Here is a 27,607-nt window from a genome sequence, read left to right on the forward strand (position 1 = left end):
ATACCCCACATTTTCCCACTAATTGTAAGCTCAATGTGGCTTACACAAAACCGTAGGGCAGGTTACAATTCAGAAAATACAATTAGACAATATAATGGAGGATAATGATCGTGTAGGTATCGTAAAAACAACAAAAATAATAAGAGAAAAAAAGATAGTAAGGTTCATGAATTTTGCAATAACAAAGAAGAAGTAAGTTAGGTTGGGTCTGGAGGGTAAGCCTTCTTGAAATTTATCCCCACCCATCCCAATTCCCCCATCTTTTTCCACTCTTAATTAAGGCAGTTTTGATTGAACAAGAAAGAAACCACCAGGAATGAACCACCATAAATACACAATCATTGCTCAAGGTTAAACAAACACCAACCCCTACCCCTAATCACGCACACACTTTAATACGTTCTACTCGAGCTACGCCGGGGTATAGGGAGAATTCAGTAAATGGCTGGGATGATCCTCACTAAGCTGTTGTGCAAAGAGTGCTCTGCGTGGAATACTAGCTTAGCGCACATCATCCCGGGGCCAAACTTTTGGTTCGAGCACTTAACTGCTGAAAGTTGCTGGAAATGCTGGTTGGTCCCTCATTTAAGGCCCTGTTTACTAAGGCACATTAGCGTTTTTAATGTGCCTACAATTAACGCATGCGCTATCCGTGTAGGCGCCTATAGGGATATTATAGGCGCGTACACGATTAACGCACGTAGATGGTTAAAGTGCGTTAAAAATGCTAACGCACCTATAACGCGGCTTAGTAAACAGGGCCCTTTATCTTTAATCTTTTTATATCAAAAATTCAAAAGCTACTTAGCTTACACAATGAATGGAGCCTCTGCCAACATGGCCAGGTTTCTCAGTCTTCTTCAGGGTAGAGTTCCAAAATAGCATCTGCAGTTTTTTCATATATCTTTGGGCAACCTATATAGAATCCAGGGGGTATGGGGGTAATTCTATAACAGGGTCCCCCTTTTCAGGCCTATTTTGTAATTCAGCCATCCCCAATCCAGTCCTTGGGGTACACCTGGTCCGGTCGGTTTTTCAGGATATCCACAATGAATATCTCTCTATATAATAATCGGTCAATCTGCGTCCCTGGATGGCTGGCTCGCTGGGTTCGTAACCGTATGCTAATGAGCTTACATCAGCTCACCTCCAGCGTTCCCTTCCCTCTGTGTCCCGCCATCACGGAAAGACGAAATGACGCCAGAGGAGGGTGGGTCACAGAGGGAAGGCAAGGGAAGACTGGAGGCGACGCGATTTTATTGGAGAAATGCAGAACACTCCGGATTAACTTTGCACCTTTGCACATATCAATGACGATCATTGGAGCCAACTCTGTGGGTGCTGTGGGTGCTTGAGCACCCCCAATATTGAGAAAAGTCCTTGTATTTGTCCATGGAGGGGTAATTTCCATTGGGCTTAGCACCCCCAATAATTTTGAAAAGTTGTCTCCTATGATGACGATGACCTGAGGAAGGGAGCACATCTCTGGATAGCTAGTCACAAACACATTAAGTATTGTCACCTACAACTCATTTGTTGATCTTATATTCCTAAATTTTTTCTTTCTCAGAAAGTATTGTAAGAGACATTTGGAGCTATGCAGCACTCTGTTTAAACAGTGAGTCATACCAAATTCCTTTTGATGGGGGGAGCAATTCAAGCGAACAGTGATTATTATCAGATCCAGAACGTTTGCTTCACGGCAGCAAGGAAAGGGTTAAGTAAGTTTCATAATCCTAGCAGAGAGGGATTCCTGTCTGCAAGAGTCAAATTGACACCCCAGTGCAGGGTAACTGTACTCCCTTATTGACATGTCCCTAGTGGAGAATACAAAAGCACTCTGTGTCTGCAAATCATTGCAAAAAAAAAAAAAAAACTTGAGAGAAAAAAAAGTTTGAAAGCTTTAATGCTAGACAAAGGCACACGAGCTGCACTGCACAGCTAAAAAAAATCTCCGTAGTCAGCAACTTCTATTGATTAAAAACTAACCTTTAAAGTAACTCTCAGAGTGTGTGGTTAGCATTTAAATTTAAACATGTCACAAGTTGATTTGTGTTACTGAATACCAACTCAGAAGGAGTAACATTCACATCAGTTATTTTTTTTTTCTAATTCCCTTAAGCAGCTAAAGTATTTCATGAAAGTGTCGGGATTGGGGGAAGGGGCTAAAGAGTATAAAAAAAAACCTTGACTGGGGTCTTACAAGTTTTGCTTTCCCATGCAAATACTGTCCCAAAAAGCAATGTGTGGGGAGTGCAACACAATAATTAGACCTTTGTCTAACTTTCTCCCCAAGTGCTAGACAAAGACAGATTAATTAAACACACAGTCATGTTGGGTGTTTTTTTTATTGGGGGGGGGGGTGGGAGGTGGGGAGAGGGGACTTTCTGTGTGAGATCGTAAATTAGGCAGAATAAATAGTTGACTGTGTGCAGTGGGCCTTGCTACGTCACAGTCACTGGAAGGCTGGTGGGAGGAGATGGGCGCGTTTCTTCCTAATGATAGTCACGTCTGGGGCTGTCTGGTTGCCCCTAGCAACGAGACATGATGTAACACCAGGATGAACTTGAACTTGGGGGACTTGAAAAGGGAACAATAGACCAGAGCAATCAATAAAGCCTATTTCAGTGAAGGATTACTGAACTGCTCTGGGGTAACCTTGTCTGCAAGGCACACACTGAATTGTAAGATGTGTGAAAAAAGTTGGGGGTTGGTTGGTTGTTTTTTTTTTTTTGGCCTTTTAAGAGCTGAGTTTTAGAAGTACTGCAGGTTTGGGGGAATTTGTGTGTGTGATCCAGTGAATGGGTTGGGGAGACATGTGCCCAGGAGAAGTGCCTCCCCTGCTGTCCAAAGTGTGAAGGAGCCTCCTGTCTGGAAATATGGCACTTAAATGCACTTTAAAAACTCATTTAGGCTTTCCAACTTGTTAAGAAAAGTTGCACAAATTGTTATTGCTTATAGACTTCCTTGTTCTCTTCCAGTAGTGGGGGGGGGGGGGGGGGGGAGAATAGATGGACTGTGTGAGAATAGAGAATTTCTGAATGATAAGGTGGATTTAGTGAATATTATTTTCTACTCTTTCAACCTGGGGACAACTGTTTAATAAATCAGAAAATAATGAAGTCTGAACATTGGATAGAGAGCTGAATGCAATGTACAGTTTTCTGCCTCTAGTGAAAGTAAACTTAGGATTGTTTTTGTCTGTCCAGCGCTGAGTTCATGTAGAGGAGGGAGGTTAGGGGGGGGGTTTATGTGGGTCTTTTGTATTATATTTTTGTAATCTTGTAATCTGTGCGGCATAAGTTTTTTATCAGGTTGAAACGTGCTTTGAGCTTTAGGGTATAAGCTAAGAAATGCATGTGAAAGAAAATACATTCATTCAAAAAAAGACTGGGAGAAGTGATCGTGGTCTGCCGTTAACGTGTTATTTTACTGTTAACATCAGTGAGTAACTAGAGCTTATGGCACCTGTGCTGAAATGGCATGAGTTAGTGGTAAAATAGCCCATAATGGTAGACCACATTGATATCCTCAAGCGTAGGTGGACACTTTGGGGCCTGTTTACTAACCTGTACTGATTAACACAGGAATTAATGCTTGCTTTAGGAAGCAGTAATTGCTATTTTAGTAAAAAGACCCCCTTAGGCAGTAGAAATATCACCATTTTGGGGCATGAAATGAGCATGGACTGCACCTTGTTGTTAACACATATTGTTATCACAGATTAAGTACAAATGCAACAGATATTACAAGTGGTGTGGAGGGGCATAATCGAATGGGGGCGCCCATCTCTAAGGATGGCCCCATAAAGAGTGTCCCCGACCGTATTATCGAAACAAGATGGGCGTCCATCTTTCGTTTCGATAATACAGTCGGGGACGCCCAAATCTCAACATTTGGGTCGACCTTAGAGATGGCCGCCCTTAGAGATGGCCGGCCTTGGTTTTCGCTGATAATGGAATCCAAAGACGCCCATCTCAAAAACGGCCAAATCCAAGCCATTTGGTCATGGGAGGAGCCAGCATTTGTTGTGCACTGGTCCCCCTCACAAGCCAAGGCACCAACCGGGCACCCTAGGGGGCACTGCAGTGGACTTCAGAAATTGCTCCCAGGTGCATAGCTCCCTTACCTTGGGTGCTGAGCCCTCCAACCCTCCCTCCCCCAGGTCCGTCTGCCTGAAGTACACTGCACCCACTACAACTGCTCAGGGACCTGTATAGTGCTGCGATGGACCTGAGTATGGCATTTGAGGCTGGCAAAGTGGCTGGCAAAAAAGTATTTTTAACCTTCGTAAAAGGGCGCCTTAGATTTTAGAAACTCCCATCCTCCCCCCCCCCCCTTGGCTATTCCCCCTTTTCAGCTATGCGATTTAGAATGTAAGCACATCACGTTATAGAATACGCTTAGCGAGTTGTGTACGTAAATCTTAATGGCAATTAGTGCTGATCATTGCTTATTAACATCCAATTAACAGCGCTGATTAGCTGGTTTACCAATTAAGTTATGCACATTGTTATAGAATATGCTTTGATTTCCGTGTGGTTCTGAGCCATGCAGATTACTGCAATGGAATATATACGGGATGTGAAGAACAGCTCATGAAGAAACTCCAGACAGCCCAAAGCACAGCTGCCAGGCTGATATTCGGCAAAACACGATTCGATAGTGCCAAACCTCTCCGAGTAAAACTGCATTAGCTCCCAATCAAGGAATGCATTACCTTCAAAATGTGCTCTTTGGTCCACAAGATTATCTACGGTGAAACTCCAGGATACATGGTTGACTTGATAGATCTTCCGACTAGAAACAGAACTAGTACATCACGTACCTATTTGAACCTCCACGATCCGAGCTGCATAGGACTCAGATATAAATCAGCCTATGCATCCAATTTCTCCTATTTAGGCACACAAATGTGGAATGCACTACCAAAGACTGTGAAAACGATTTACGACCATCTTAACTTCAGAGATCATTAAAGACTTACCTGTTTTGCAAGGCCTATCCCACTGACCCTACTTAAATGCTTCAGCTCTGCAATACAACATAACCTTAGATTGTATTGGACATTATATATTCCTTATTATCGTTGACCCTTATTGTACCTTCTACCCTAACCTTACTTGACCCCTATTTCAATCTATATGTTTACCCCTACCGGACTTGGCGTTTGCCTTTATGGTATTTTGTAAGCCACATTGAGCCTGCTAATGGGTGGGAAAATGTGGGATACAAATGTTACAAATAAATAAATAAATCTATAGAAATCCCAGGGTTAATGTGCGGTTTACCACATGGCAACTGCCAGCATACAGCCTTGTTAACAAGTTTTGTGGTATTTTAGCAGTTACAGTTAAACCATGTGGTAAAGCACGCAGTAAGGGGCTCTTTTACTAAAGGGTTACCGTGCAGCAAGCCGGAACTACCACCGACCCAATGCGGCCTCCAAGCATGTTGTGCACAAGAAGGAGAGGCTGACCACAGACTAGACCAACTTGGGAGATGGTATAGATGGAAAATACTTTATTGATTGTTCAAGGGACCCGACACTGTCCGTGTTTCGACGCCCGAAGGTGTCTGCCTCAGGGGGTCACAAAAGGTATTCTAAAAAATACATATACATAAATATTTAACACGTTAAAATAAATCACGCTCTAAAAACAACACGTATTTGAAATGTGCCATTTCCGGTGCAGCAAAAATATATTTTAGGAATTTTTACCATGGCGCTAACCCGGCAGTAATAGGGCAGCACTGCGCGTGGGTGGCGGTAATTGCTCCCCGCCGCATGGCCACGCGGTAAGAGTAAGCTTACCGCATGGCCATTTTTTAAAGGGGCTTTTTACTCACTGCGGGAAAAATGCCCCCCCCCCCCCCCCCCCCCCCGCTGCTACCACAGGACCCTTTTTACTGCAGCTTGGTAAAAGGAACCCTAAGTACTTTTTGTTTTTTTGGGAGGGGGCGAATGGCCGTTGCCATCATTTTACAGGTAGAGAACTGTGCATTGTCGGTTTCTGCAGACAGAGCAGGTCCACTTACTGCGTTCTAAATAGGAGGCACTAGGGAGTGAATTCCACATATGCTGTCAAAAAGTCAGCACCGAAAAAAAACATGCTTGGTGCTAGTCGATAAAAATCACCTAAAGTTAGGCGTACTTTATAGAATATGCATAGCATCCATTCTCGTAACTAAAAATTAGGTGCAACCATTTACGCCAACTAAAACCTGGTGTAAATTCCCGCACTTAACTTAGCTGCAGATTGGGCATATTCTATAACAGCCCATGATCCCCCCCCCCCCCCATGGCTACGCCCCCTTTTGAGATCCGTGAATTACAATTTACATGCACCACTTTACACAATATGCTTAGGGCCCTGTTTACTAAGCTGCTCTAGCGATTTTAACGCATGCTAAAAATTAGCGCACGCTAATGCTAGAGACACTCATATATGGGTGTCTGTAGCATTAGCGCGTGCTAAAATCGCTAGCGCGCCTGTAGCGCTGCTTAGTAAACAGGGCCCTTAGAAAGTTGTATGCGTAAATTCTAATCAGTGGCAATTAGTGCCGATAATTGCTTGTTATTGGCTAATTATCGGCGCCGATTGGCTTGTTTGATTGGCCGCACTGCCAAATTTGCATGCGCAGTTTTAGGCACCATATATAGAATCTGGGGGTAACTGCTTCCATGCTAACTTCGATCTCAGTGCTGCGCTACCTGGCATTTTAATTCGGGGCCTGTAAAACAAAATCTTTTATTTATTGGGATTTATTAACCGCATTTATGAAGTCATTCACCCAAGGCTGTGTACAGCAGGTACAGTTTAACATAAAACTTACAATTTTGTTTAACAGCATAACAATAGTAGAATAACCAAGAATAGACATAAATACAATAAATGAGGTAAACTTGAAAACAGTAAATTGAAACCTAATAATAGAACTACCGTGAAACTGTATCAGAAATATATACATTTAGCAACACTGGAATTCAAATACCAGCAATATAAAACGATGTTAGCATAATACTAATGATACACTTAATAAACAAGTATTAGAAATGCAGTGAACGCCCCCAATAGTTGCTGCTTTAGATCTGCAGTGACTGCATGATAATTTCCTGTGTTAAGCTGTGGAAACTGCAAAATCTACTGCATTTTTTGTAAAAGGACCCCATAATTTGCAGGCTATCCCACACTGGGGAAAATTCTGTAACTGTGCATTTATATGCGACCATCTCTGGGAAAAAGTGAAACCAAAAATGAGAGTTTATTGAATTCTGTTACAGCAAACAATTCGTAGTACAACAGTCCAGAACCCAACCTTTTATGTGAAAAAAATATATACATTTAAAAAAGTTCAAACATGTAACTTTTGCAGACATGAAAAATCAGCCGGTCTCAACTATTTCTATCTGGGACTTGAGTCACCTTTCCCAGAGACGGTCACATATATATAGCACCCGGGGGCACCTGATTAGTGCATATTCTATAAAGGAAAGTAGATGCCTATCTCATTGAATACTAGCGTAACTGGGAATATACGCATGTATGCGCCAAGGTGTGAGCTCTTCCCGTAGCTGCACAGCTGGTGCAAATGAATGTGCTTAAGTTCCAGAGATATAGCTGTAACTTAGGGGCCCTTTTACTAAGCCATATGGGTGCCTACGCACACCCAACACGCGCCAATTCGGAACTACCACCCGGCTACCGTGTGGCCCGGGCACTAATTTCATTTTTTGGTGGCGTGCCAGAAAATTTATTTTCTGGCGCGCGGTTCTAACCGGGCGGTAATCAGCATTTGTATGTGCGTAGACGATTACTGCCCGGTTAACCCATGAGACCTTACTGCTATATGAATGGGTGGCGGTAAGGTCTCAGACCCAAAATGGACACGCCCCAATTCTCATTTTGCCGCACGTCCAATTTCGACCAAAAAAAAGCATGTTTTTACAGGCGCACTGAAAAATGGAACTGTGCGCGTCCAAAACACATGCCTACATTAGCACAGGCCATTTTTCAGCACACTTTAGTAAAAGGACCCCTTAGAGTGTACCACAAAAACATGCTTAAGTGTGAGTGTCCTCCCCCCCCCCCCCCCACAATGCTCTGCCCAGACTCCATTCAAAGTGCACAACACACTATGCAAGATACGTTTAAGTGTACTTCTGGTATTTATGCACGTATGTACACACACATGTACGTATATGTCTTTATTGTTGATCATTTACACCTGCAATTGGCACATAAACGTTAGGGGGAAATTCTTATCTATTGTATCAAACGTTTGGTGCTACGTTCATACCAAATTTTCGGCACAGAAAAGCATTCTAATGGATGTAAGGCACCAAAAACAAGGCAGAAACGTCAGATCCATGTGAAAACACAAAAGCCCATTTATAGAATAGTGCCTGCACGTTTCCACAGGGCTTTGCAATGGGGCATGGGCAGGTTGGGGCATTCCCTTAAAATTCCTGCAGTGCTATAGAATACTGGGGTTCAGTAGGTGTAGCTGCTCGCGCCCAAAGTTCAGCGCGAATCTCGAAATGCCCATTATAGAATATTGTTGGAGCGCCAATTTTTTTTCGGAGATGAATTTTGAGCAGTATTTACTGAATCCAGCCCTTGGGGCTAGATGCTGTGTATGCCCCCCCCCCCCCCAAAAAAAAATGAGCGTAAGAGCTATTCTAGACTGTGCACTATGGAGTTGGACACTGTTTATAGAATACTGCGTAGCACTGGGGTCCACACTCAACTTTGGGCATGAGGAGGCGGTAAGGGCACCTCCAGGAAACAGCCGTGTGTCAAGGACACTGTGGGGCCTCTTTTACCGCAGCATAGTAAAAGGGCCCCTTAGGAAGCGATTCTATATATATGGCGCCTAAAAATATTGATGCTGAAATCAGTGCTGACTAAGTGTATTGTATAATCGGCACCTAGATTTAGGCGTCGATTATAGAATACACTTAGTTGATATTTCAGCACCGATATCTGCGCGCATCCATTTATGTCAACGAAAATCTGGTGTAAAGCTCGGCGCGTAGACTTAGGTGCACTGGTCCATATTCTATAGCTAGGCGCCTACATTTTAAAACGCCCATTTCTCTGCCCGTACCCATGCCCCTTTTTGCCTCCGCGCATTAGAAATTCGGCGCACATCGTTACAGAATACGCTTAGCGAGTTGTGCACCTAAATTCTAATCAGTGCCAATTCTCATTATTGCTTGTTACGAGCTGTTATCAGTGCTCATTAGCTTGATAAGCCAATTAAGTTACGCATGGTGTTATAGAATCCATGCCAAATTCAGCACCCATCCATGCCAAATTCAGCACCTAGATCTAAGTGCACTATCAGGCTTATTTTCAAAAGAGAAGAGTGCCCATCTTTTGACACAAATCGGAAGATGGGCGTCCTTCTCAGAGGGTCGCCCAAATCGGCATAATCGAAAGCCGATTTTGGGCATCCTCAATTGCTTTCTGTCGTGGGGATGACCAAAGTTCACGGGAGCGTGTCGGAAGCATAGCGAAGGTTGGACTGGGGCGTGCTTAACACATGGGTGTCCTCGGCCGATAATGGAAAAAAGAAGGGCGTCCCTGACAAACACTTGGGTGACTTTACTTGGTCCTTTTTGTTTTACAACCAAGCCAGAAAAATGTGCCCTAAATCACCAGATGACCAACGGAGGGAATCAGGGATGACCTCCCCTTACTCCCCAGTGGTCACTAACCCCCTTCCACCCGAAAAAAAAATTTAATATTTTTTCCAGCCTCTATGCCAGCCTCAAATATCATACCCAGCTCCATGACAGCTGTATGCAGGTCCCTGGAGCAGTTTTAGTGGTTCAGGCAGGCGGACCCTGGCTCATCTCCCCTACCTGTTACACTTGTGGAGGAAACAGCGAGCCCTCCAAAACCCACCAGAAACCCACTGTACCCACATCTAGGTGCCCCCCCCCTTCATCCCTAAGGCTATGGTAGTGGTGGACAGTTGTGGGGTGTGGGGTTTGGGGGGCTCAGCACACAAGGTAAGGGAGCTGTGCACCTGGGAGCTTTTTCTGAAGTCCACTGCAGTGCCCCCTAGGGTGCCCGGTTGGTGTCCTGGCATGTGAGGGGGACCAGTGCACTACGAATGCTAGCTCCTTCCACGACCAAATGGCTTGGATTTGGTCATTTCAGAGATGGGCGTCCTCAGTTTCCATTATCGCTGAAAACCGGGGACGACCATCTCTAAGGTGAACCTAAACGTTGAGATTTGGGCATCCCCGACCGTATTTTCGAAACGAAAGAGGGACGCCCATCTTGTTTCGATAATACGGGTTTCCCCACCCCTCAGGAAAACTTGGGTGCCCCGCCCCGTTCGATTATGCCCCTCCACGTAGAATCCAGGGGTTAGTGTGTGAAAACTGTATGGCTGTTAGCATTTAACTTTCAAAAAGAAGACTATGATAAAATGAGAAGAACGGTGAAAGAAAAAGAAAATTAGAGGAGCAGCGGCGAAGGTCAAAACTTTATATCAGGCGTGGATGCTGTTCAAAAATATCATCCTGGAATCCCAGGCCAAATGTATTCTGTGTATTAAAAAAGGAGGAAGGAAGACCAAACAACAGCATATAAAGTATCACATAACCATTTAAAATGAGTTTATCTAGTTGGGCAGACTTGATGGACCGTTCGGGTCTTTTTCTGCCGTCATTTACTATCTCTCTATATAAAACGCACCTCCAACATTCTATGAAGCCTCCACAACTCCCAACGTTCTAAATGCATGGTGGTGAAACCCACATCTCCTGAATTGACATCACGTACTTCCGGGTTCGTCACAAGCAGAAGTGACCAACCACACGAGGTTTCTCGGCTTCAGAATGTTGGAGGTGCATTCTATTAAATAGGATTGGTCAGTTCCTTGAAGCACAGCCAGAGCTCAGTGTCCTGCACAGTAACACTCAGACACCAGAGAGAGAGAAGGGGGGCCTGAAACAAGAGAGAGGGAGGGAGGGAGGGGGGGCCTGACACCAGAGAGGGGTGGAGAGTTATCTCTGTCACACACACACTCTCTCTCTCACAGTCAATGTCTTTCTCTCTCTCTCTCACTCTCACACACTCTATGTCTCACACTGTATCACATTCACTCTCTATGTGTCACACAGTCACTCACACACTCTCTTGGTCTCATACACTCAGTCTCACAGAGTCTGTGTGTCTCACACACACACTCTCTCTCTCGCACACACTGTATCTGTGTGAAACACACTCTTTCTCACACTGTGTCTCACATACGCACTTGCACACACTCTCATTCTCACACACACACTGTCTCTCTCACAGACACACTCACATATTCACTCTCTCTCACACACAGTCACTCTTACATACACTCTCTCAAACATACTCAATCTGAGGAAAACCTTGCTAGCGCCCGTTTCATTTGTGTCAGAAACGGGCCTTTTTTACTAGTGTTATATGTTACCCAGAGCTTCAGATCACAAGTAAAAAGAGCAAGTTTAATAAACTGACATGTCTTTTTTTCTTCATTTGCAGTCCTGGTACCTGGGATAAAGGTCACAGTTTTCCATCATACAGCAGACAGACCACCTGACCCCTTCCCGACTCTGTAACTCGGAAGCAACAGCAGCAGCAACAACAATAACAAACAGAACAAGAGCTCAGTTACGTCACATCTGCGGAAGGGGAGACAAACCCATATTGACAGCAAAGTTCACTAGTATAAGATTCAAGCAATGGTCTTTTTTTTTTTTTTTCAAACGGCAGAGACTATTATCATTTAGGATTTATTTTTGTTTGTTTGTTTTTTTTTTTTGTTCATTTTCAACACTTTAGGATCTACTGCGGTTTCTCATATAGTACAGAAATGGTTAGGCTTTGTAGTTTTGGACAGGTTTCACTGGTAGCGTAAGCCTTAGGCGAGACTGGGGAGGAGTAGGCCTGCTGTTGCTTTACTGACCTGTTGTAACACACTTCCCATCGCACCCTGTTCCACAGTATTTGCAGCGATTTACCTAAGGGGATGTGGTGTTTCTTGAATAACAAACTCTAAAATGAGTAACTGAATTCTGCATTACACGACAGATCAAAGGCATGGTTCTGGTTTTCTGTGATATATTGCATACAAATAATAGACAGACTTTGTTAGCCTCTCATTTTATTTAATTTTTTTTTTTAAACAAATAGCTTAGATTCCTGATTCCTTCCCCCCCTCCCCCCCAAGGATTTTGTCAACACATCTGATTTGCAGAACGACTTAGGAAGCATCAAACGTGGGGGTCACTGAAAAAAAATTTTGTTTTAAATGCTGCAGTTACACAAAGAAACAATTTTCATTTTGTTTCCAAAATGTTTCAATAGTAACACATACAACAAAATGGGGACGATGGTCTGTTTTGACAGAAACTGACAGGAATCAATCGAAAAACAATTGAATTTTAGATTGAGTAAAGTGCAATTTCATTGGCTAGCTACATATCTTTGTAAGATAGGTTGTTGAAAACTCTATTTTTCTTTTACAAGTCTTTCAACCCCAGGACTCTAAATTATTGGGGTAAAAAAAAAGAGAAAAAGCAAGCCTTGAAAGAAAAAGGGGAGCTATATTTTTACTTTTATGGGTTTTTTTTTTAATTGTTCAACTTGTATCCCTTTAAAACTGAAGGAAAATGTTTAAAAATATATACAAACCTTATGGTGCTTTTACCATGATATATTATCTACATTAAATGCTAATTAATCATTTTTCTGTTATTGAAGCACATAACTAAAATCATAGTTATCTGTTAATTTTATAAGCTAAAAAATCACTATTAGTGGAGTTTCGCAATGCAGACAAGTTTTGCTTTTTTTTTTTTTCCCCCCACCGTATGGGATTTATCAGTTCTGAAACACCTCGGTATGCACCTGGTTCAGAAACTGAACCATCTTGGTGTTTTGGACTGATTCCTTTTTTTTTTTCTTTTCTGGATTATTCATGGGGGAAAAAAATAAAATTATACAGAAGGGAATGCTGTTATTTACTTGTTACAACTCAAGCCAGTTCAGAAGTAGAGCACTTGCTGCAAAAAAAAAAAAAAAAAAAAAGAACAAAAAATATTGGACCTTTACACTTCATGTGTCCTGTATACAAAACAAAATCATGATACCGATTTAAACAAAGAAATGGCAGTACACCTGATTCTTTTCTACCAGACAGCGGAGCAACCCTCTGGCTTCGCATGAAACTTTAAGAAGCTTTCTTATACTATACACTTATATATAAGTTCTGGTTGGTACGTCCAGCTGATCAGAAACAACATTTCTGCATGTTCTAGTGTTAGTAAACTAATTTTTATATAGTTACTGTAGATTAAAGTAGAGTGCATTAAAAACACAATATTGTAATCACTGTTCCAGGCACTTGCCTTTAAACTGTTCAGCCCTCCAAAAGGGGCTTCTACTGCTGTCCTGTACAATCAAGGAAACAAAACTCATGTGAAGACTTTTCCTTTGCTCCCCATTCATTCTACCCTCTCCCCCACCCACCCAAAACTGCGCCACCCCCACCTAAGCTCCTAAAAACACGAGAGGAGGGGACATGGGGGATTCGTTGTTGTTTTTTTTTTTTTTCTTAATTTGCACGGAACAAAAATTCCATATCAATGTGCCTTGCCCCGGTAGCAATTAATCTGTGGAATTCTTGCACATGTTGCTATATTGAAAAGGGTTTTTCTTTGTTTCTTGTTTAATATTTTCCTAGTCAGGCATTTGGAGACACTTTTTTTTCTTTTGGAAATGTGATTCTTTTTTATATCGGCCATTTATCCGCTTCTTCCTCTAGGAGTGAGTAGATTGTTAGTCATTCTGCATTAGCTTGTATTGTCCTGTACAGTTAGCACTGTTCTGAGATTTGTAGATGCTAAACAACCAGTAGGGCTTTTTTTTTTCTTTTTTTGGTTGTTATATTTTACATTTGATTTTCAAGTCTTCCTTTATTTTGTTTTATTTCCCCAGATTTATGAAAATATGCAATACCTTGCTTTTATCATAGAGAAGAGCTTAGCAATTTTTTTAAGAGTTTGTTTGTTTTTTTAATTTGACCAAAGTTGGTACTGCATTTGACGCAGTGTGTTTTAGGTAATTGTCTTTGTACTTTTGTGAGTTTTGAATGCACAGGCGGAAGGGCTCTCCTTAGAGAAGCAGTCAGACTGTGAAACACTAAGCTGAACCCTGCTTCGAGCAATTTTTATTTTACAAACTGTTTCTTTCACAAGCAAGCCTTAAAAAAGAAAAAAAACAAACAAAAAAAAAAAAGATAACCTTCCTTTCTCTTCAACTCCTACGTCCCATTTTTATTAGCAGATCACAATCAAATCCACATTCAGTAAAAAAAAAAAAAAAAAAAGAAAAAAGAAAAGAAATGTCCAATTTTATATGCACGTTTTTAACTTCCAAGTTCTGAAAAAAAAAATTGTTTACCGGTTCTCTGTTTTGGATTTTCATATGTGTCTGATACCGTGGTTGAGTAGTTGTTCGGCTAAATTGTACTGTGTGATTGTTAGTGTATGATGTCACTTCCTGTAGCCAGCCAGCCAGCATCCTTTGCCTTCCCTCTAGCACTTAGCTGGGCATTACTTCTATGACAGATGTGCACTAAAAATATCAGCTTTCAGTGCTTCACAGTGAAGGGAAAATAAAGCCTGGAAAAAAACATTTTGTCACAGCCTTTCAAGGCGATACCAGTATATTGGTTGTGTATGTATGTATGTATATCTATCTATATATATCTATATATATATATCTATACATAAACACACACACACACACAATAAAAATTTACTCTTTTTTTAAACTAAGAAAAGCAAACTAAGCAATAGTTGAGGCAGTTTGTGGTTTTTACTGAGTGTATTATAGTCTTGGCTGCAAAGAGAAAGAAATTTAGAAACAGAAATGCAAAACTGCCCAATCAGCTGATATGTAATTTGTATCTTGTATAGTTTTATTGATTACACACTGATTTATTCTACCCTATTTTATAATGCAGGACTTTTTTAATGTTGTTTAAATGAGGAAAATTTTCTGTCAGATTAGCTTAGTGGAATTTCTGATTGTTTGTTATAAAAGCAGCATTCATAGAATTGCATTTTTTTTCCCCCTTTGGGAACTGGATTTAAGTTTAAAACTTTCCTGTTTCCTTTTTGTATGTATTTAAATACACAGGTTTTTTTTTTCCAATGGTATAGTGTATTTCTATACTTGAAAAGTATAGGCTTCTGATGAACCATTCTAAATGGACATTACAGGTATACTGTATTTTTGAAGGTGTTTTGTGCTATTACATTTGACGAAGCTAGAGTTAAGAAACTGAACAGATTTGCAGGCAAAAAAAAGGCTTTAAAGCATTAGGAAGATGGTCAAGGATTATAACCAATGGGTTATAAAGTATTAAATACTCTAACTTCTTCTCCCCACCACCCCCCCCCCCCCCCCCCATATTATTATGCAGAAAACATAGCAGCAAGACTTAAGGGTTCAGTTTAGATACAGAGTACTAATAGTGTTTCAAATCCTTAAAATGAAGCAAAGGACTTAGACTGGCACAAGGCAGCTTCATGGAGTGTGCAGCATGCCAGAAAATGGTTTACTGCGTTAAGAGCATTCATCTCATCTTTGTAGTTAAAGGACAGCTCTACGCTATACGGTAATATCCCCAGCAGGCCTTCTCATGTTTGATTGGACAGCAGATTTTCAACTTTTCTACCAATCGTATCTACCCTAAAAATTGTTTACATTTTGTAAATGTCGTTGTCATAAGCTCCAGCATGTCACAGTCCATGCCTTAATGGGTGGAAGCATGCGCCTGTCGCTTGGCTCCTCTCCCAGCTTGGCTAGCAGCTGGCAGAAGACACGGATGAACTCATGCCTTGTCTCTGCTTGTGCAAGTCCCAGAAGATATGTGCCCATGTCATTTGTGAAACTGGTATATTTTGGGTGAGGAGGGGGAGGGGGGTGATGAGGACTTGGAGGTTGAGAAAAACATGATAAATTCATCTGGCAATAGGAGGAGAAAGCTTCTGTGACAACAAAACAGATTTATGTACACAAGTCCATTCTTTACAGTTGGATTTCGGATTTCAGGGATCCTGCTTAGTGGTAAAGAATGATTTGCACTGTCATGTTGGAAACCTGTACTTCTGATTGAGGGGCCCTTTTACAAAGTGACGGTAGTGCTATTACCGATATGTCATGTGCCAATCCTGCACTACCACCAGCTCACTGCTGGAGCCGGTGGTAATACTGCTCCCACTGTGCGACATTTATGGCGTTCTGGAAATAAATTGTTTTAGTTTTTCCGCCAGGGGCTTACTCGGCGGTAATCGGAGGGCCTCTTTTACAGTGGCGTAGTAAAAGACCTCCTTAGCTGGAAGCCCAAGGGAGCAAGAGAAAACTAGCAACCCCCCCCCCCCCCCCCAAAAAAAAATATTCAGCAGATTTCATTTGACATGCTAGCCATCACTTTCAGTCCCATCACCAGCAGCAACTCACCATTTTAAAAGACTCTTTGGGATGTTAGTTCTTGTTTTTTTTGGGAAATGAATGGCAAATCCTACCAAAACACGATCTGGTGAGAAACCGGCTCTGAAGTTGTTTTTTTTTTCCTCTTTGTATATGAACTTCAATAGATTTGTTGATCCCACAAGAAAACAAAATTCTTTGCAGGTGGTGGTGGCTTCTGTTGGATCAACCTAAGGTTTTTCTAGAGCGGATGGATATACCTTACTTCTCAAGGCTTTTCTGCTCCTTCTTTGAATGTCAAAGGATGGGGTAGACCTCTGTGGTCTAAGGTTTGGTTAATTGTTTAGCTTGGCCAACAAAAGGCATCACCTCACGTCAGAGAACAAACACTCAGGGCCAGATTCTTCCATTTTCCCCAGGATCCTCTATGTGGCACCTTAATTACTGTGCGGAAATTGAAGCGCTGTTAGTTGGACATTAACAAGCAATTATCAGCACTAATTGGCATTAAGATTTACGCGCACAACTCGCTAAGTGTATTCTGTAATGTGAGGTGCCTAAATTCTAAGTCGCATAGTTGAAAAGGGGGTGTGGCCATGGGCAAGGCATGGACATTTCTAGAACATGCTTTGTTATAGAACACACCTGCTCTGCACCTAATTTAGGCATTGGGATTTACTTCAAGTAAAACATGGCTTAAATGGCCGCAACTACATTTGATCGCGTGGAGAGGCGCTCGGAATTATTCTATATACTGCGCGGAAATTTACACCTATTCTGTAAAATTTAGGCTTACTTTACAGAATACAACTAAGCGTATTTTTTTCCGCATGGAATTTCAGGCGCCATATATAAAATCTAGCCCTTCATGTCTATGGAAATAGTCTTTGATGCATCGGGCCTAGAATTTTCCTGCTAATGCTGCACATCCAAGCAACGGCCATGGACTATAAGGTCCCTGTTTACTAAGCCACGTTATAGGCGCGTTAGCGTCTTTAACGCACGTTATCCATGTATGCGCGTTAACATTGTACGCACCTGCAATATCCCTGTAGATGTCTACACGGTTAGCATGCACGCTAACTGTAGGCGCGTTAAAAATGCTAACGTGCCTTAGTAAACAGGGCCCATAATTTTCTTTTCATGGAATAATTGGCCTACATCCAGACAAGTATGGTACACATTTCTCTGGTAATTCCAAAAGGCCTCCGATGTTTTCCTTGACCCTACAGTGTTCCGTCAGCCCACAGGAAATCCCTGTACATTCACAGTTTTACTTCTTTTATGATATAATTTGCAGCTTTGTAGTAACAGTGTTATAAGAGATTTACTGTACAAAAACACACAAATACGTAGCCTAAAAGACTGTTCTATTTTCTTTTATTTTTCAGAATGTCAATTAATATTTCACATTGTGTCTCTGGAAATACCTTTTTATTGTTGTGGTTTTTTTTGTTTTTTATTTTATTTTTTTGGCAGAAGGCCTCTGTAGAACAAAATTGAAATGCAACCATCTCGATAATGTGTAAGGAGAGCTTCAATGGCACCTAACAGCCTCATTGTGGATATTTGGGGGAGGGGGGAGGCTCATGAAGTGACCCCTGCCCACGTGGAAGGATTTCCATTAATATGTGCTTAGAATACCAATTTTGTCTTGACATCAATAAATGTGTTTACTGTTCAACAGTAAACTGGCTAAGCCACTGGCAAACCTAGGACTGTGCAATAAATCCAAGTGGTATCTTCTGTATTCCTTTCCATTTTCCTCTCCTCTAATAAATATATATAAAAAAAAAAGAAAGAAAGAAAGCATTTGGGATAAAAATTGCTTTGATATATAGCAGGTAGCATTGAAGCTATTCTACAGCACTTAACTGCAGTGAATACTGTGTCACCAATTCTAAAATCAATTTAATGTTTAATGCAGATCCATTACATGATCCATTACATGGTGCTATTATAGGCTGGCAAAATGATTTACAAAAATGTGACAACACAGGCGCAGTTCACTCTGCTTTCCAACACTGTAAATGCATAGCAGTGTTTGTCTGCATGAAACTATGCACTAATCTAGCTAGGAAAAAAAAAAAATGATCGACTTTGGTATCAACTTTCCATTTACTTTAAACCTTGCCTTTTTGGTCATTGTTATAATGCCAGCTTTAGGAGAACAAGAATTATTACGAAAACCAGCATAATACCTGATATATTAAAATGTAGTGCCTGTGAAATCTGTATTATATTGCTCTTCTGAAGTAAGATTTTTCTACACCAATAGCCTTCGCTGTCTGTCAGAATCTTCTGATGTAACCGATGTAAAATAACCGTACAATATTAATGCATGCTATTCCATAATGCTTAGTGAGCTGTATGAATATTACTCAGAGTTATGTTAACCGTCTTTTATTTTTCTGATTTTGGCTCTTGTCAGAGAGGTTTAAAGATATTTTACTGAGAACGCAAAATTTCTCTCTTTCTTGATTTTTGGTGTTTTCAGTATCTTGGAAATATCATTTACTTAAATTCAGTATTACTCGTGGGAGGCTTCTTTCTTTATTTTTCTGGATTAAAATGAAAATAAAATCAGTGCCTGCTATGATTTTGGTTCAGAGCTTTCATACATACGCGCCCCAGGATTTGTCAAGGACAGCATATTTGTCTTCACACCAGACCCTCCTCATATTAAAAAAAAATGTGGCTGTTTCATTTCATGCCCAAATGCCGTATTTTTTTTTCCCTTCAAGTATCTGTACAATCTTTGGGCCCGATTCATAAAAGGTTATGCACTATTAACCCAGGATTTGTGTGTGTAGGGGGAGGGGGGGAGGGAGGACATTTTTAAAAATCAAAGAACAAATACACTATTTGCCTTATTGTGTCACTTTAGCTGTAAACAGCTCCCAGCAATCCAAAGCTGATCAGACCCTGTTTGAAAAAAAAGTCATCAACCATATCCATTTTTAGTGAACCGTTCCAGTTGAGCTCTGCCTGCCGCCAACCTATTGGAAAGATATGTGGGCCCGTTTACTAAACTGCGACAAAAGTGGTCTTTGCACATCCTTATGCGGGTCTTTCCTGCACACTAAGGCCGTTTTTATCACAGGGGTAAAATGGCCGATTTTCAGAATTTTCCATTAGTGGCCACGCGCTGATTTTCCCATTGGTGTGTGGCTGTTAGTGCGTGAGGCCCTATCACCACCTATTTTGTACATGGTAGGGACTTGCACGCTAAACCTGTACTAGTCAGTCAGGGGTCCTTTTACTAAGCTGCGGTAAAAGGGAGCCTGCGATAGCGTCAGCGCCTGTTTTTGACACGCGCTGAGGACCCCTTTTACCTCAGCGGGTAAAAGGTTGTCTCTCCTCCCCCCCCCCCCCCCCCCCGAAAAGAAATGGCCCTGCAGTAAATAAACCACTTACCACGTGGCATTTTTGGGGGGAACACTTACCGCCACCCATTGAAGTGGCGGTAAGGGCTTCCGTGCTAACCCGGCGGTAACCTGCAGCGGCACTTCCCGATTACCGCCAGGTAAGCATCGGCTCTACGAAAATAGAAAATATTTTTGTAGCACCGGAAACGGCCTGGGGGTGGGAACTACCGCCGGGCTCCTGCAATAGCCCGGCGGTAGTTCCGGAATGGAGAGCAGTAAGGCCGTGATGGACTTACCGCCTCTTAGTAAAACGGCCCCTTATTCCCCAGTCACGCCCCCTGTGCCAAAAAACTATATTTTCATTATTAGCGCATAGGTAGCGCATTTACATGGCAAAATTACTGTGGGACTCCTCAGTGTGCCCTGTGGTAAGCCATATTTTGCTGTGGTATTCACGTGTTTGTGCTTACCGCAGCTTAGTCTCATAAGGGCATATTTACTTAAGAGCATTAGGTTTTTACACTAAGTGCGTGTTAACAGCCAAAATCGAAATGCCTTAGGCCCTGCGGTAACTGTTGGGGGGGGGGGGTCCAACATTCCCCCTGCAGTTCCCATACCAACATGTTCCCTAACGTGCCTTACTTTCAGGTTCTGTGATCGTGGATGGCGTTAGAGGAACCCACGTTAACTGCACATTTGACAGCATGGGTCCCTGCCCCATCCTACATGAAGCAGTTAACACCCAAAGTTTACCGCACAGTCTGTTTTAACACGCGGTAGACATTAGCGTGGGCTAGCACCAATGGTTATTGTGCTGTAAAACCCACACTAACTGCTTACCACACCTTAGTGAACATATCCCGGTATGAAGAAAATAACCTGATTCCATAGCCCTGACCTTTTTCAAAGGGATAGCAGGAGAACGTGGATACTTAACGTAACATACAAACGTAGAAAGAGAAAGTGACAGAGCAAGACATAGCCCATCAGTTGTACTTGTGTGAAAATGCACAGAAATTTTAATCTTATACCTGTCCCCCACCACTTCTTTTCCTTGCCATGGATGGTATGCGTACTGGAGTGGAGCCATATTTGAATCACATTTTAATGCAGCTTCACACGTATACCGACAGAAAAATTTGGATTACTGCTGCTATTGTTAGCGTTTTACAGTGACATTCAAGTACGGTTTTTTTACAGACCCAGTTTTGACATTTTACTTTCCCCTCTTTTTTTCAAATTAGTTTTTTTTATTGTTTGAGTTGTTTTTTTTTTGTTTGTTTTTGTTTTTTTTGTAGAAGCAAAATCCTAAAGGATGAATGGCCTGTTGCTACAATATGGTACATACAGGGAGAAACTGGGGGTCCTCTTTGCTCGTGATCTCCAGGGAAAAGAGGTATCATAAAAGTTATAGATCAGGGCCAGGTATCAATCTTGCATCCTTTTTTGGTTTCCATACCTAAACAGACACATCAGCAGCCCCACTATGGATGTACCGAAGCACTCGCTACCCCTAGTGTTAATACCATGCATTATTTTTGTGAGTCGGGCTTGTTGTGCCTCTACTACACCTTGTATTTGACTCTCATGGTTACCATTTGAGTTTTACTGTGTTCTGTGAAAATTTATAACTTGGTTGAAAATCACTGTGGGCGTCCATTTTTCAACTAAATCTCCGCAGGGTTGGTTTTTTTTTTTTTTGAGCTGGTGTGGATTAGTTTAACTCTTGTATTCAACCATTAGTGCTACCACTTTTTCACATTACAATACAATTACTGGAAGCAAGTACTGCATTTCCTATGCAACAAAAAAAGGAAAATAAAAATTGCTAATGCTAACAGCCTGTGGTGTTATTTTTTGGTTCGCATTTGCCATGCCAGCTGTTTCTTGCTCATTTGATTATTTGCAGATGCAAAGTTAAGTGGTATTTCCTCTCTGAAGCTTGTTTGTGGCTTGACGAGGCTGAATGTGTAAATCGCACCACTGGATTAATGCATCGACTGTACTGTGATGCTACTCTATGATAGCTGCATTTCAGAGACATCCCCTTTCTTTTTCTGCTGGCATGAGTCGATCCTTACTTTGCCTCTGGAAGGGGATTTAGTCAAAGTGAAAACAAATGCACAGCTAGCCAGAAAGAGGTTGGTTGTGGTAAACCGAATCACTGAAGCTCATTAAATTAAGCTTACAAGCCTGAGAAAACATTTAAAACACATTGGCATCTATCTTTCCACTGAAAGAGAGAGGGTGCCTAGTAAGGGTAAGGGGTGATAGATTTCAGCAGCTTCCAAGGAAGGAGTATTTTTAATCAGAAAGTGATTACATTGTGGAATATTTCATCAGCAGAAATACTTATAACCACAAAACTGGACGTTTTTATAGCAAGAGGATATGCTGTGGACTAATCCAGGCTTCTAAATCTATCTACATATTTGGAGTTAATTATTTTCTGTCTTGCCACAGAACTGAATGTGGAGGCAGTATTGAGTTTCTTTCCTTTCCTTGAATTACCATGTAGAAAGAGATGGTCTCAGCGGACCTGTGGTCTTCGTTCAACCTGACCAACTGTGTAACTTGTGGCCAACTAGACCAGATCTGACACTAAGCACAATCATGGCCACTGTAAATTCTGTGAGAGAATTAAAAAGAAACAACTGAGATGTGCCATACTGGCTTAGACCAAAAGTCCACTGAGCCCAGCATCCTGTCTGACAACAGCCAAATCAGGTGAGTGAAGTACCCAGTAGAGAATAACATGGGGATAAAGTTTGTCCCCACCCTGTCCCCCTGGGTTCTGTCCTCATCTGCAGAAGCCTTGAACAATTATGATTTTATACTTAAATCTTTTTATTAAAGTATAAAAAGGAACAATATGCTGTGCAACTATTGTTTATAAATTGCAAATAGAAAACAATAATAACAGTGAGCAGCTACCCTGTACCCTTCCAACTCCATCCATAGTTGATTTCTACTACCCCAAGGAATCCTAAGCCACCCTGTTAAAATGTCCAGCGGTGCAAAATACAACCTGTTTGCCTTGGAGTGGAGGAGTGGCCTAGTGGTTAGGGTGGTGGACTTTGGTCCTGGGGAACTGAGTTCAATTCCTGGCACAGGCAGCTCCTTATGACTCTGGGCAAGTCACTTAACCCTCCATTGCCTGCCAAATTGAGCCTGCCATGTGTGGGAAAGCGCGGGGTACAAATGTAAAAAAAAAAAAAAACATGCCCTATGAAGCACTGTTATGATTTGGATGAATAAGTCATCAACAATCTCAGGATTCAGTCTAGCTCTCCTGTCTTCCACAGTCCTTCCTGCAATAGAAGATGTCTGGTAGCAAGATGTACAGGATCTCCCATGCAAATTTTGCTAGTTGTGGCCAGCGTGCTTGCTTGTTTTTCCAAGAAATCAAAATATTGTTGCCTGCATCACTCAAACATAAATAACAGTACAGTTCATTAACAGGCTTCAAAGTACAAAATGACACAGGGGCAAAGTTTATCCCCATGGGCTCTGCCCCCATCCCTGCACCGTCCCCGTGGGATCTGACCCGCCCCATCCCTGTGGGATCTGGCCCCATCCCCATGGTTTCTACGGGTCCCCGACACCATATCATTCTCTAGTACCCAGCTGATCTTAGAGTCGATCCGTTCCTTGCTGTTCACTCACAGCAGTGATTTCCCCATGTCTGCTTGACTAATTATTGTTTATGGACTTTTCTCTAAAAACTTGTCTAAATACCTTTTACATGTAGCAATACTAAATGCCTTGACCACATCCTCAGGTAAAACTGATTCCATAGCTTTACTGTTCATTGAGTCACACAAAAAAAAAACAACCTTTCTCCAATTTGTTTTCAGTCTACTACCCGTTAGTTTCAAGGAACGTACCTTGTCCTAGAACACTATGAAGGACTAAACATTTGTTCCCTATTTGCCCGTTCCACCTGACTCATTTATAAAGCTCGATCTCCTCTCAAGCCTGTTTAGCTTTTCTGCATAAGAGAGCCATTCTAGCCCATCTTTCATTTTATTGCTCCTCCGTAACTTGTTTAGTTCCTCCAGATTCTTTTTGAGATAGGGAAACCAAAACCGTACACTATAGGCCTGTACAGAAGCAAATTGTTATTCCCTCTGAAGGCGAGCAGGATAGCAAGTCCTCAAAACATGGTGACACCATCCAGATAAGATCTGGAGGCTTTCAAGAAGTACTACCACACATGTGTATGACATCCCACCATGCAGGTCCTTCCCAGCCTTCATTTTGCTACAGAGACAGTAAGATACACCTGCTGTTTCTGTCATTTCCAGACAATATATATTTTTGTTTGCCTTGTGTGAGCCTTTTGTTTTCCTTTTATTTTACTTACAGTTTTCAGCCATAAAATTTTTCTTCTTTTTTTAATTGTGCTCACCTAATGTCACCTCTTTTGGGGTGTTTGGCAATCCAGTCAAGCCTCTTTTTTTTTTTTTTATATGAGTCATTTAATTCAATAGCAACTGTATTTGTGGCAATATCTCCAAGTGAAAAGTCCCCAGCAAGTTAAGAAGTGAAAATGGTGCAGCAATTATTCTATAAAGGTTATGCTCCTAAATTTTCACTCCTAAATTAAATTTATGCTCGTAAATTTACGCTCATATATTTAGGAGCGTAATTTATGCTCCTAAATTTATGCTAAATCTATGAGTGTAATAGGCCCTAAATTAGGAGCATAGATTACACTCGTAAATTAAGAGCTTAAATTTAGGAACATAACCTTTATAGAATAAGGCCCTATGTGTACATACTTGTAATTGATACATGCAGCACTTTGGGCTCTATCATAGACACTCTTGGTGCCCTTTGTGCTTCCAGATGACCCAGAGAGAGCTCCATGGCCATGAAGGGCAATGGGAGAAGGAGTTTTGGCATCTCTGAGTGTGGTCCATTGGCATCAATAGAAGCATTAGTCCCAAGGTGTCCAGGAACAATACCGGTTTCCTGGGAGGCATTGAGATCAAGAGGTCATTGATCTCCCTTCATGCTGAGCATAGATAGGTGCCATCAAGAACGGACATCAACTTACTCCTAGCAATGCAAGAAGGAGAATTCATCTTCTTCGTCAACACCAAGGGTCTCCAATGTGGCTTGAATGAAGCCTCATAAGAATCAACATCAAGGTTCACTGGCCACCAAAACCCCTCAGGTAACTACTGTATTATTAACTACTGCTTAATGTGATGCCTCAGCTTTGATGACACTGACATCAGTACATAGAGTCCTGCAGCCAGTCCTCTAAATCCATGCTCTTGTCTAGTGGTATTTTATCAATACCAGATCCTCAAAGGGCTTCTGAGTCAGTGTTAGCCACCTAGTAAAGAGGTACTTTTTCCTGCGATATCAGTGGCCACCAAAGTCTAGATGCCCACAATCAAAGTCTTCCTTCACTGAAGCCTTGACAAGTGCAGACCCAGACTGCTTCATTAGAGTACTTTTCTGGATCAGAGGATTCTGAACATGAGCCTGCAGATTCCCCTGAAGAGGAGGGCTCCACTGGCTTGCCCTTGTGTCCTCCACATGAGAGGAGAGAGTCTCACCCAGAGGATTTCACCTTCATCAACTTTATTAGGGAAATGGCTGATGCAATTTCATTTAAATTATAGATGGAGGAGGAACCCAGGGCAGAAATGTTAGGCATCCTCCAATTCCTCAACTTCTCCCTCCCTAAGGCAAGCCTGATTTTGGCTGTTCACAAGATTGTGAATGATGTGCAGTCAGGAATTTGGGAAACCCTTCTCTCTGTGCACCTGTTAACAGGAAAGTGGACTCCGTGTATAGAGTCCAGAAGGCTCCTGAAATCAAGAAACAACAACTTCTACACCATTCTATGGTAGGTGAATCTGCTCCTAAGCGAGTTAAAAGTTCATAGTCCCACCCCTCAGTGCCTCAGGGAAACCAGTGCTGGATAAATGCGTCAGCTGGTGGGGGTTGGGGATCCCCGCCAACCAAGGTATGTGAGGTGGTGACAGAATGGGGTAGTGTCGGGGAGGTGGGCCAAAATGTGCCCCCCCCCCATTTTGGGCTCTGGACTGCCCCCCCCCCCCCCCCACTGGTGTAGCTGCACTAACAAATTCACATGGAGGTATATTTTCAAAGCACTTAAACTTACAAAGTTACAAAACTAACTTAATTAGTCTTAAGTGCTTTGAAAAGGACCCCCCCCCCCCCCCCCCCGGCATGCCCACTCCCCGTCCCCAGACATGCCTCCTCCAAGAAAAATTCTGAAAAATTATTTAGTGCATAATTTGTGCGTGCATATTCGTAATTGATCATGGGACGCCTCAACGTGTCCAGTGGTAAGCTTTTTTCAGCTGACACGCTAGTGCTTACTGCAGCTTAGTAAAAGGATCCCCTTTGCCTTTGTCCACATCACATTTTATTTCCCATTTGGAGCACCAGTTCTCAAGTCTAGCAAGGTCCTTCTGTAGTTCTTTACAATCCAATTGTGTTTTTTAACTGTTGCGAATATTTGTGTATCATTAGCACATTTGATCAATTCACCTATTGTTCCCTTTTCCAGATAATAAGTTGAAAAATATTGGTCCTAGTCCAGAGCCCTGGAACACACCATTGTTTACCTATTTCTATTGGGAAATCTGACCATTTGCTTCCTGCCATGCTACAAGTTACTATTCCACAATAAAAACAAAACATTGCCTCCTATCCCATAACTTTCCAATCCAAGTACATTATATTCATCACAGTGGTGTAGTCAAGGGTGGGCCCGGGTGGGCCTAGGCCCACCCACTTTGGGCTCAGGCCCATCCAGTAGCAGCACACCTATGATGTGTGGCTGGCAGGCATCCCAAAGCCTCACTAGCCAAAAACTCCCAACAACTGTCCTTCCTTCATACCTTTTAAATAGCAGATCTTCACTTGCTGCGAGCAGCGACTGATACTGTGAAGATCCTTCCCTCCGCCAGAGGGTCTTCGGGACCTTGCCTCCACCCTGGCCACTCAGCCTCCCGGCCCACTGCAGTCCACAGGGCAGGGCTCAAAGAAAATAAACTTCAAAAAGGCAAAAGTCACCAAGCTCCTTTATTGTCAGGGATTCACAGTTCAGTAACTTGCAAAAGGAATCCTGCAGCCCTTCAAACAGTTGCTCCTGCTTTCCTCCCAGGGCCCAGGTACAGCAGAAAAAAAAACCGTGCGGCTCACTGCTGCTTCAAGAAAAAAAAACAGTTGGAGCCAATTTAACAGTCCCCAAAGATAGATCCCTTTGTAGTCCAACTTTACAACCAAAAGGAACCCAGGTAGCTGGGCCCCATGCTTGGGTTTCTGCAACAGTTCAAAACCCTCAAAGTTCTTTGGGCCTCAGCCCACCAAAAAGAAAAAAAACCCCTGTAGCTTACTTTCCCCTCCCCCACACAAAAGAAGGTTTGTTTTCCCAACAGTTCAAAATCCCCAGGGCTCAATCAGTGTTGCCAGGTGGGCGGTTTTACCGCCCAATTGGGCGGTTTTCCGTGACCCGCCGCGGGAAATTTTTGCCCGCGGCGGGTTGCGGTTTTTTGGGCGGCTTTTTGGGTTTCTGTGCGGTTTTTTGGGCGGCTTTTTGCCTTTTTCGGCCGCGGGGGGGCGGGGTTAGTGACGTTTTTTGGGCGGGGTTAGTGACGTTTTGGCGGGCCGATGACGTGGGAGGCGGGGCCGATGACGTAGGAGGCGGGGCCGATGACGTGGGAGGCGGGGCCGATGACGGGGAGGCGGGGCCGA

At 42.4% G+C, this 27,607-nt stretch overlaps 1 protein-coding gene across 4 annotated transcripts in view; it reads left to right on the top strand.

Moving 5' to 3' along the window:
• NFIA (nuclear factor I A) overlaps nt 1-19,868 on the top strand; it is a 649,330-nt gene extending 629,462 nt beyond the window's left edge. For all 4 annotated transcript variants that reach the window (XM_030206347.1, XM_030206348.1, XM_030206349.1 and 1 more), the window contains one exon: nt 11,535-19,868. In XM_030206347.1, the coding sequence (XP_030062207.1) occupies nt 11,535-11,552 (18 nt within the window). In that variant the 3' untranslated portion in view covers nt 11,553-19,868. The remainder of the gene's footprint in view (nt 1-11,534) is intronic.
• The last annotated feature ends 7,739 nt before the right edge of the window (nt 19,869-27,607 follow it).

Source organism: Microcaecilia unicolor, chromosome 6 (assembly GCF_901765095.1).
Source record: "Microcaecilia unicolor chromosome 6, aMicUni1.1, whole genome shotgun sequence".
NCBI classification, from domain to species: Eukaryota; Metazoa; Chordata; class Amphibia; order Gymnophiona; family Siphonopidae; genus Microcaecilia; species Microcaecilia unicolor.